This window comes from Strix uralensis, chromosome Z, assembly GCF_047716275.1.
Source record: "Strix uralensis isolate ZFMK-TIS-50842 chromosome Z, bStrUra1, whole genome shotgun sequence".
In the NCBI taxonomy this organism is placed as follows: Eukaryota; Metazoa; Chordata; class Aves; order Strigiformes; family Strigidae; genus Strix; species Strix uralensis.
In genome coordinates, this window is record NC_134012.1 from 30,622,693 (window position 1) to 30,634,654 (window position 11,962).

The 11,962-nt window shown below is 41.0% G+C and overlaps 1 protein-coding gene across 1 annotated transcript in view; it reads right to left on the bottom strand.

Moving 5' to 3' along the window:
- PLGRKT (plasminogen receptor with a C-terminal lysine) overlaps positions 1-11,058 on the bottom strand; it is a 33,708-nt gene extending 22,650 nt beyond the window's left edge. The window contains exon 1 of the mRNA XM_074856513.1: positions 10,335-11,058. Within this exon, the coding sequence (XP_074712614.1) occupies positions 10,335-10,415 (81 nt within the window). The 5' untranslated portion in view covers positions 10,416-11,058. The remainder of the gene's footprint in view (positions 1-10,334) is intronic.
- Between the last annotated feature and the right edge of the window lie 904 nt (positions 11,059-11,962).

Below are 11,962 nucleotides of genomic sequence, written 5' to 3' on the forward strand. Positions count from 1 at the left end.
CACCAGCACACACAAACTTAAAATTCATAAGGGACATGTTTATAGCATCAGGAAAATATGATTTCTTCATGCTTTCTTCATAGATCCTAATGCCTTTATTAGTCTTACTACCATCCTCTAAACTTTTCACAGCTTGTCTGCTCATTAAAAGAAGTGTTAAAATCTTTTTCCCAGAAAAGTCATCAGTAGTGCAAACTGAGTAATTTTATCCTTTGGTTAATAAATCCACAATTACATTTGCTTTTTACAAGAATCTGTGCTGTTGACTCAGCTTATACATCAGTATACAAATATATATATATTTAAAAAATACACCGATATTTATGCACAAGTATATAAAACCTAGGTCTTTTTTAAGCTCCTGAAGTCTAATCACTTATACTCAATCTATGTAACTTTTCCTTCTTGGATATAACGCTCTGGACTAATATTTATTTTGTCACCTATTATACTATTGCCTATTATTTCAGGCATTTTCCAATTCATCAAGACAATCAGAATTCTAAACCAATCCTCCAATATGAAATTTTGCACAAACATTTAATTGAATTATGGCCAGATTTTCTTTTGAGAAACTTTGAGTGTCTGGATAGAAACTGAAATGTTCTGGTTCTTTTCCATCACTTACAATAGGTCTGACTATTTTTCTACTATTATTATTATTATTTTAATTCAGAAAAAAAATCCAGTATAATTTGGTCATAAAACATGGTCTACTTAGAAACTTGCTACAGGGTACTTTGATACTTTCATTTCAGATTTAAGGACAAATTTTTGAGCCTGGAGAAAACTGCCTTGTTTGTTGCATTTATTGCCGTTCAACGTAAACCTCTTAAGGCAATACATCCCTGGTAGGAAAGTAATGCAATCATGCTATGTTTTGCCTCTAACCAAGCGCTGACAGTGTAGAGGAAACAAAAGTTGCATTTATCTGTGCTTTCACTAAGTTTTTGATAGTTTTTACAAATACAAATTCTTTTGTCACACATCTTCTACGACATCAAATTACAATCTAATGAAATGTATGTTTACACATTAATGTTATGATGAAATAATTTTCCAAAGCATATTCTTATGACACTGAGGGCATTAGAGCCATTTGCAGACATGGAAAACACTCAACAGCAGTTTCACTTCAAGCTGAATCATGAATGCATGTGCCATAGCTCGCACATGCAGTGTAAAATGCATACATTTTTCTCTATAGGCAAGAACTGAAGAACAGATGAAAGCACAGAACACTTAAGAGTCATTTTCAGAAGTAGACATCTTGTGATTTATAATTTGGATGAATTAAGTTATTTCTACACTACAGAATCTGCAAGAGTCAAACATGGTTTTGGCATTTCTGTGTTGTGTCCAAAACAACATCTCACAGAAGAAAATGCTATATTCTTTTTCACCTTTAAAAAGTCAGACTATGCATTATTGCACTGGAGGATGAGTTTCCTTAGCAGTGTTTTATTCTATCTGCCCAGCTATGCAGTGCAACAGTTTTTACTAACTGGGGAAAAAATGTCTCTAGGTTTTACTTTCCTTATTATTTTGCATCACTGCCAAAGCTTGAAAATGAGCTGTTAAAATAAAGCGGAGAAAAAACCCCAAATCACCACCAAGGCGGGAGGGAAAAAAAAAAAAAAAAAAAAAAAAAGAAAAAAAGAGAAAGGAGCATAAATATATCCAATTAGGTACAGAACTGCAGAGGAACTTCAATACCACTGGCTGGCCCTCATTAAAAGTGGAAAACGTAGTCTTCCTGTGCCTTGAAATGAACCGATATAACATTGGGGACCCCAAAATAGGGAAAAGATTTGAAAAACAAGGAGAGGCTGACATGGATTTTCAGAAAAGATGCAATTGCACTGCATTGTCAAAATAGAAAAATCAACCCATTACTTTTCCAACTTTACTTGATATTGGCATCTTTTTCACCAAGGAGTATGGAACCTTTCCCATGCCCACACAGGGAGCGTACAAGGAGCAAGTCTGTAAAATCCCAAAGACTAACTGCTCTGAAAGCGGATCTATGGCTGTTTCCTGGCTATCCAATATTACCTGGGGAGAAGAATGCACTTTACAGTCTGACTTAATAAAACAGGAAGAGAGGAGGGATGGCAGGAGGAGTGAGACTATCCAGAGATTCATATTGCAGACAGGAGGTTATAATGAAACTTTTTTGTTATGGTAAATACAAGATTTGTCAGAAGTGTATTATTTTCCTAGCCTGTTTATTTTCTCAAAGGTTATGTGGCTCTCATCAAAGATTAATTTGGAGGATTATCTCTGACTCCTGAATGCAATTATGCTTTCCCACAGAGAAGATTATCCTTTTGTCTGATAAGGAATTCTCTTGATGGGGAAAAAAAACCCAAAACTGATCTGAACAAAGCCCCAAATCACTCTGAACTGCTATCCCAAAACAACAATAAAAATCTGTTAGCTATAGAAATTATATGCCCTAAACACTAACTAGTCTCTTTTCTTTCCAGCACTTTCAGTGATTTTTGGCTCTTCCTGTATTACTTTATTCTCAGACTTACATTTTTCAAGAATTCCAGTCCTCCAGTCTTCAACTCTTATCAGTCTGATCTGCCCCTGAAAGTCTGGCAGAGCCAAACTGCTGTGATCCCAAAGTAAGACTTTTTATTAATAAGTTTTGCTTAAATAATGGTTATCGCTTTTTATTGGAATTGCTGATATTGACCAATTTATGTATGTGCTACTGCTGGATAAGTAATATTAAGCAGTGTTGGGGAAACTTACCTTGAATACAGCAATATATATTATAAAACTTCCAAATATACAGGTGTCCTGGTTTAGCCAGGATGGGGTTAAGTTTCCCCAGCAGTGGGGGGAAGCTCTAGCCGGGTTATTCATATATCATGCTGACGTCACATCCTGGCGCGAGCGCGGGAAGAATTGGTGATCGTGTGACTTGGCGCAGACGGTTCTCTCACTGCTGTATCGGTATATACTTTGCTCTGTTCATTGTTATCACTGTTATTCTTATTGTTATTGTTTGTTGTGTTGCTGTTGCTCTGTTGTATTAAACCTTTCCTTATCTCAGTCTCGGGGCTTTGTATTTCACTCCCTTTGTGAGGGAGGGGCAGCAGCCACATGGTCTCAGACCCCAGCAGGGGCTAAACCACCACAACAGGAGATCGTACAATTCTTTTTCAAGTAAATTATTCCCCCACACAACAAGATTTTTGCTTAGTTTTTACAGTCTGACATGCAGGGCACACTTAGGCTTTAAATCTGAATTCCCTTCCTTGTGATGTTACTTCTGTATCAGTATCACTTACACATACCTGAAGTCTATCTAACAACTGTCAGTTAAAAGTTAGATCAAGTCACAGCTTGTTTCAACAGATCACTGCTGTGTATGTGGTGCTCAACAGGAGTGCAGACATCAAGAGGTCTCATCATAACTCTCATCAAGAACTCATCATAATTCTCAGTCTGCGAAGATGATGTGAGGAAATCCTGCCTCCTAGGATCCACAAAATACAGTGGGACACAGTCTGCCTGGTGGTCAGAGCATCACAGAATAACTCAGGTTGGACAGGATCGCGGCATGTCCTGCTCAGAACAGGGTCAGCTATGTGATCAGACCAGGTTGCTGAGGGCTTTATCCAGTCACATCTTGAAAACCTCCAAGGGTAGAGGTTGCACAGCTTCACTGGACCTGTGCTCCTGTGGGAAGGAAGTAAGTCAACGTCGGCCTGTCCTTGTGGGGGAAAAGGTTTCTCCTTATATTCAGTCTGAACTGCTCTCTGCCTCCTGTTTCAATGTATGCCCACTACCTCTCACCCTCCTGCAATCCACCACTGTGAACACCCTGACTCTGCTTTCTTGATGACCTCCTCACAGTTACTGGGGGGGCTGTTGTTAGATTCTGCACTCCAGAAGGCATCTCTCACTAGGGTGAATAAGTCCAGCTCACTTGGCCTCCTTTCAAGAAGTGCTCCAGACCTTGATCATCTTGATGGTCCGCTACTAAACTTGCCCCTTTTCATCTCCATTTTTCTTGTATTGAGGGAGGAGGAGGACAAAAATTGGAGGCAGTATTCAAATCCATTTAACAAAGCATTGAACAGAAGGCAACTGTCATCTTCCTCAGCCTGGCTGCACTCCTGCTTATAAAGCCCTCGTAGTTGGTCCTTTTGACTCTCTTTGCTGCCAAGGCACACTGCTGGCTTATGCTCTTGTTGCTGTCTTCCAGTGTACCCTCCATCTCTACAGTGTTGCTCCCCAGTTGTCAGCCCCTGGGCCTGTATTGTTGCCAAGGGCTCTGTCTTGCCAGGGACACTAGGAGATTGTCCTTAAACATGTCAGCTTTCCTGAACTCCTTTGTCCTCCAGAGCTTCCCCCTATGGCACCTCACCTACCAGTTCCCTGAATAAGAAAATCTGCTTTCCCAATGTCCAGGGTCTGCACTGTGCTACCTGCCTTCCTCAGTCCCCTCAGGATCCTGATCTTGCCACCACAACCAAAACTGCCTTTGATATTACACCCCCAAATCAGTTCTTCCCTATTTGTAAACAACAAATCCAGCTGCACATGAGTCCTGGATGACCCATTCAGTACCTACCTGTATCAGTTATCCCTCGCATTTTCCAGAAATGTACTCAATTTTTTATGTCCTGCTTTATGGTCCTTCTAGCAGATGTTAGGAGACTGAAGTCTCATGAGAACCAGAGTCAGTAATCCAGAGACTTTCTTCAGTAGTTTAAGGGCTTCATGTACTTTGTCACCCTGATCAGTCGTCTGCAGCACACTCCCACCACAGTGTCATGTTTTGTGGCCTCTCCTCTGACCTTAACCCACAGGCTACTCCTTCACATCATGGGGAGCCCTTCTCCTTGTCTTCCCTACCTGTCTTTCCTGAAGAGCTTGTATCTGTCAGTTACAGCTTTCCAGTTGCATGAGCTGTCTCCACCACATCTCAGTTATTCCCATGATGTTGCAGTTTTGTGACCAGAAACAGCTCTTGTTCTTCCTGCTTGTTTCTCAGGCTCTGTCCATGTGTGCTTGTGCATGTACAGGCCTCCTGTCTCCAGAATCATCCACACTGCAGAAACTTCATCACATTGTCACTCATAAAAGCTTCTGCAAGGACCAGATATGTTCTAGTCTTGTTTACTTAATACTTGCTGCGACAGCAAAATATTCCTATTGTGCTGCTATACTGGGCACAATTTTTTTTAGGATAGAGGAATGAGATTTATTGTTTTATTTGGAGAAAATACGGAGGTTTTCCATTGTCTCTTGGTTGGTTTTGGGGTTTTCTGGGGGGTTTTTTTTGGTGTGTTTTTTTGTTTTGTTGTATTTTGTTGGTTTTTTTTAACAGAGTAAAAACATTCTGTAATAGTTCAGAGAATTCCTTGTGCTCTAAATTACCAGAGAAAGAAGTTAATTGTTTAGAACCTGATCAGTATCTCATTTAGCAATTCAACAAAGCTAGGAATTAATATTCTCTACATGGCTTAAACTCTAGCTATACAATTCTTGCTTTTTGAGCTGACCTGCCCTCATTTACTTCACACCACTAGGCAGTCCCCTATACAACAGATTTTTGTCTTCCATTCTCTGACCAAAACCAGTGCTTCTCTTTCTCCTCATTGCATTTCTGTACAATTTTCCCACAACAGTATCTAGGTGAAAACTTCAGCAGCTAGAAAACATCAAGAGAGTGCTTAATCCCTTAGGTATGATTGTTATACATAAAGATACCACAAACAAATCAGTCAGATAGTGCCTTCCCATTTTGGTCATCTCATGCTAAAAAAAAGGGTGATATAACAAAACTATAAACTAGTCATCAATTCAGATCTCATTATTAATGATGTTGCAAGCTAACATATGAAAGAGTAAAAAGGTTAGTCATTAAAGGACTTGGTCTACCACTAATTCTTTGTGAAGTTCCAATGAAAAATTTCTTCTCATTAAGTAAGAAAACACCTTATACATTGAGATATAATTGAAAGCAGTTACCAAGGATTTCAAATGCTATCAGGACTTAATTTTTTTTTAACTTCATAGACTAGAAGCCACTGTTTACTATGCAGTATTATTCCCACACACATCGAGATATCTTTATGTCACTGAACTCTTATAATACCCCTGGAAAAATAACCCACAAATCCCCTAATAAAACAAAATCTCAGCCTCGTCCTCTGAAGGGTTACCTTTCACGTAGTTCATTGAGTACTTAGACAGACTATATACAGGAAACCTGGGAACTGACTTGGTTTCCCCTGTGTAGAGTTTCCCAAGCAAAACAATGAAAAGCAACTTTTTAGAGCCAAAAGCGGTATTACCTCTATAAAAATAACAGCTGAGCATAAAGTAAAATCTAACCTGGGGATGGGGAGTGGTGAGGAGGGAGTGGCATAGTACTGAGTCCATTCAAAACAAAAGGAAGTGTTTTTGATTCCTCTACATGCATGAGAAAGCTTGGCAAAAAATTCACAGGAGAGCTTAGTCTTTTTTACGTCTATACGCTCAAGTAAAAGTGTTTAAGTTGCACTTAGAATGTCTTTTACACATCAGCACAGAAATATTCTTCTGTAGTGCAAAGTTAATTTAATAAGCTTTGCTCTATGTAGTCCTAGAATCAGTCATACTGTGCCATGACCTTCTACCAGGATTTTGCTTCTTATCACTGTAAATAACACTACATATAGAGCATACAAGGCTGTTTTAATATTTTTTAAATTATTTGAAGACAATGTACTTATGTACTAATCATACTTAAACCTGTTTCATCATAATAAGCCTTCAACAAGCTTCGAAGTATGAGAATTCACAGTTTCCTATGAAGAGACCCACCTGATGGTCAAGGAATGTCACAGTCTAGAAATATCAAATTAAAAAAAAAGTTATATTTTAAGTGTTCTAATCCATACTGAGGAATGAATGACCAGCCACAAATATTGCTGCATTCTTAGTTGTCAGTTTCAAAATATGTATCTTTCTGCAAGTTGCCTTGTATATCTTAAAATGTCTTTCTTAGTAAATAGTTATTGAAATAGCTTTTTCAAGGTATATTTGAGTTGTGGAATAAAAGTCTAACCAGAACAGAAAGTACAGCACATAGAACTTCAGCAAAAGAAATACACGAAATCCCTGCTTTTAATTGTGGTAAGAGCACCCATACAGCTCATGAAAATAAATAATCCACTACAAATGCTCTGAGACCTGGAACCTCCTCTTACCTATTCAGCCATGCTAAAAGCACTTAGCAAGGCCATATGCTAGGCTTGAGCTGTAGATCTGAGATATTAAGTGTTTGGAAAGAATTTTGCAAGTTACACTTTAAGGAACAGGCTCATGATAAAAATGAAGCCTCAACAAACTTCTACCATAAACAGTCTCCACTTGATACAGACTGGTATTTCATTCTGGAGCCATACCAAGACAATACAAACAACTGGCAAGTCCTTCAACATCAAGGCAAACCATCAGTTGAGTTTTTATTATTCTTCCAAAAAGCATTAAGAAACAATTTACGAGGCCACAATCCCTTCTTTTCAGAAATATCCCAAGAAGGGTATAAAGAAAAAAATATGTACACAACTTTACAACATCTTTTAACATTCTCTTATTCTGAAGTGGTTTGGGTGTCCAGCACACATCAGAGCAACTCTAAAACTGACCAAGCTTTAGCATGCACCAAGGCTTGGTATTTGGAGGGGTCTTTATCAACTTCTGTCATGTTACTTGTCTTTCTATTTTTGCAGTGGTGTCCCTCCAACTTACAATCCTCCACAGAGGATAAGTCAATGACTGAACAGCTTTGTATCTTCTCTCCATTCAGAGAAGAGCGCATACCTAATATTTTTTTTTTTTCAAAAAAAAAAAAAAGAAGTATTCTGTCATGGAAACTGATAGCACAAAAATCCTATTCCAAACAATTTACAGTAACTTTATGACTCCTCTTCATCTACAAGGAACAGAAGAAGCCTTCACAGATTCTGACTGTGTCACCAACACCTGGTGTGTCTTGTTCCAGGTCAACCCAAAGACTTCCTAGTTCTTTTCTAAGCACTATCACACTGCTAGCAGGGAGGGCATTCTAGAAGAAACAATTCTGATGACTTCTTGACCCACACCAATTGGCTTTGAGTAACAATAGTACCCTATTCCCTCAACACTGTAACCATGGGGTGCACCAAATCACATTCAGAAGCTATGAAAATCTCCACAATGTTTCAATCCCACGTGTTGTTTTGAGATAGATTTAAGTTTAAAACAAATCAGTACTTTTGAATCTCTCATACCAATCATATCATATTGCTTGAAGTGGAAGCTTCTATTTTATTAGTAAATATGATGGTTTGCAGAGGAAGATGGGAGAACTGACAGCATCCAAATACCAGTATTTCACCAAAAGAGAATATCTCATGCTTTAACTTAAGCTATTTCATTCTGGTCCTAGCATGACCTAACTTCTCCAGGTATTTGTAGTTACAATTTCTGTCTAAAAACAAATAAATCAGGCTGTACTACCTTCCACAAGTAGCCTGAAAGTAGCTTGGACTCCAGACATATCACGGGTTTTAGTCACATAAGGAAAAGACAACTGGCCGTCTTTTCCTCTCCCCTACACTCTCCCTAAGCTCAGAGCAGAGCTATCTTCTTCCATCCCCTTATGACACAAAATTAAGTCCTCCCCTTGTCCCCACTGTATCTTTCACACCTGACATAACTGCCCGCTTTATGCATTTTTAAAAGATGAAGGTTTTCTAACATGGCTGGTATGTCTGCAAACATAGCACAAAATAAATCTACTATGTTTACAGTTGCTATTGTCAAAAAGAAGAAATACAACACAGGCAGAGTTATTAAAGAGCAACTTGCAAAAATACTGTATTCAATCTTGAAAGGGCTTTTTTGTAGCTTTTTTGTAACTGTCCTCAAAGAAGTTTATTTTTATGTTAGCGTGAGCATTTGGGCTAGAACTAGAGTTGTTAGGCACCTGAGGTCAAGAGGCCAAAGACTGCCATTCAAAGTCTGCAGCACTCTACAAATGCTGGACTGAATTCAAGCTGTTTCCTCAACTCTGTCTTTTGTTCTGCACAGCAGAGAAGCAGATCATAAAGCAAGCCTCCACTTTAATTTCATCATCATTCTCTCAAACTGAAAACCTTCTCATCATTTGGATTTCCAAAAACTTTGGGAGTTGGAGGAGACTCTCTGTATAGGGAAAAAATAAATTGTCCACAAAACTTGTGCTTGCATCTGAGAAACATATAACCCAGCACAGACAGAAAATTATTTTTACAAGCCTTGCAAAGAGTTGTTTTTCTTTAAACAGTTAAGAGTTATCCAGTATTTTATTATAGTATCTTTCCTTATGCTATCTTTCTCCTTCCTAGCCACATTTCCAGGGTCACCTCCAGAGCTTAGTTTGCACGTGATCCTACAAAACTTACTATTTGCAAACTACTTTGAAAACTAGAATATGCCATCTACTGGCAATTTAATAAATTGGAAGTTCATCCATCACTAAACATTTTAAGTTCACCTCTATTCACTTTAAACACAAAACTAAAGGGACAAACTCCAGCTAAATCCTTCAGATTGCATTCTACCATTTAGTATATAAACAAGTTACAAATTGTAAGATACCTAACAACAAACTAGAAAGCTCTAACTAGTGCTACACTGTAACTTCCATTCAGGACAACTTTCTGAACCTTGGTCCAACTCCTTTTCCTTCTTTTGCTCTGCTGCTATTTTATTATTTTATGAGAGGGAATAAACAATCCCCTATGACCTATTTAGCCTGAGGTTTCTAGAACAACGAGCAGCTGTATAGTGCTTTCCTCGTAATGTGGAATAACTGCAGTTACCCAACTGAACCTAAAGAACGAGTTGTTTGAAAGATTTTGTGTAGTGGAAGGGTTGAAACATATTTAACTCATGCATTTTAAGGGAATAGTATCCATGTTCTAGTAACCATTCTGTTTCTGGTTCACTTTAACATACACGTGTCACTTAACACTGGAGTAGCCCTGTTGTGCTTCAGTGGACTGCTTGAGGTAAGTTTCCAAAACTGTATTTTTAGGGTCTGTCTAGCATAAGGATAGTTTCCACCTCTACAACTTGTTAACACAGACTTCCGAAGAAATGGTTAAAGAAAGGTGCCTCACACATCTGAACCTGCTGCATTAGATGACCTCACCGGAATTGGCAGAGTGTGTGAACGGAGCACCTTTAGCTGTGGAAGGAGAGCAAGCCTCAGCAGGTGAGGCCGCCAGACCAGCTCCGTGCAGACAGCGGCCGCGGGTGACCTTCCTGCACACCGCCGCCGGCGTATGCGTTACCTGCAGCCGTGAGTTCATGACCATAAACTCCTGCTGAGCTTTCAGGCTGTCGTTCATGGACTTCGAGAAGACAAACCCCATCGTGCCCTGGCGCACAGAAGAGACGAGGCCGGTGAGGCCGGCGCGGCTGGAAACGCAGACCGTACCGCAGGCGGCTCTCCTTGGCCTCGCGCGACCCCGGGAGGAGCCCGCCCCGGGGCGGGGCGGCAGGCAGGCCGGCGGGCAGGCCGCGAGGCAGCGCGGCGGGCAGGCCAGGCCGCCCCGCGAAGGGCCGACGACTCCCGCGGGCCCTCCGCCCCCGCCTCGGCTGAGCGGACCGCCCCTTCGCACCCGCCTCCCTGCCAGAGGGCGGCCCCCGCCCCGCTCCCGGCGGAGGCCACCGGCCAGGCCAGGCCAGGCCCCGCCTCGCCCCGCCTCACTCCGGGAACGGCGCCGATCGGCCACGGGCAGAGGACGAGGGGTGCGGGCTGCTCCGCGGCAGGGCACCCACCCACCCACCGACCCACCCACCGGCCGGCCGCCCCGCCCCGCCCCGCCCCGGCCGCGCTGTCTGCGGCCGGCGGTTGGTCGGAGCCGGCCGCCGTTTGAAGGGCGGGCGCCGGGCAGCCCCGCTGGGCCCCAGCCGGCCGCGGGGGGCGGGAGCTCGGTGGGGGAGCAGCGGCCGGCTGCCGTTTGGAACGTCTGTGGGGGAACCGCACCGCTGGTGTGTACCTGAGCCCTTGGTTTCTGTCACCAGGTTACGCATTGTCTTTTCTTATGTTCTTTTTAAGCTAATTTCAAGTAACCAGTCTGAAAAAAAAGTGGGACTGGTCCCACATACACTTGTAACCGAGGAGCATCGTGGCATTGAAATGACATTACAGGTTTCAGGCAACTTCGGAACGTAAACGTGCAAAGAAGGGCTTCGTGCTGGCTCTTGCAGCTTGCGTGGGTATTAAACATGCACTGGATGGGAAATACCAGTCCTGCAGGTGCCTGCACGTCATTGTCTTTTTGTTTTTTTATAGAAACTGTCCCAAGAAACTTCCAGGATCTCTTCACCGCGTTAAATGTATTCACAGGCCCTGGCAGGTTCACAACTCGGACATGATGCAACCAGTATAAAGTATAGATTAGCAAAGAAAGAAATTAAATACCTTTGACACTTAAGCTTCTTGTCTTATTCTGCCTTTCATCATGTGTCAGAATGTTTTCATGGCATCATCATCCATAATTAAAGGCTGACTTTGAAATCCAAATACATTTAATTTTCATAATTTAAAAAGTGTTGAGACAAAAATTATGCTCCTGTCAGTTGGCTTTTTAAAGGGTGACACAAATATTGGATAGGATTCCCGGGATTCTTCTGGCACTAAAGAGTCACTCATTAAAGTTTCCAACACCAGTCTGTGAGAATATACAGCACCTCAAACACCACCTCATAGTGGAATTTGGCATCTCATGTTACAATAAGTATTAATCATCCTATCCAGAGTCTTCTAGTTCAAGATTTAGATGTAGTGAGACTCAGATGTAGTGAGTGTAATTTTCAAATACTTAATCTGCTAATATCTTGACCTGCAAGTGATTCTTAGTATTAATTCATTTTCTAAATGCATTTCTAAATGCATATTGCTAGTATTAATTCA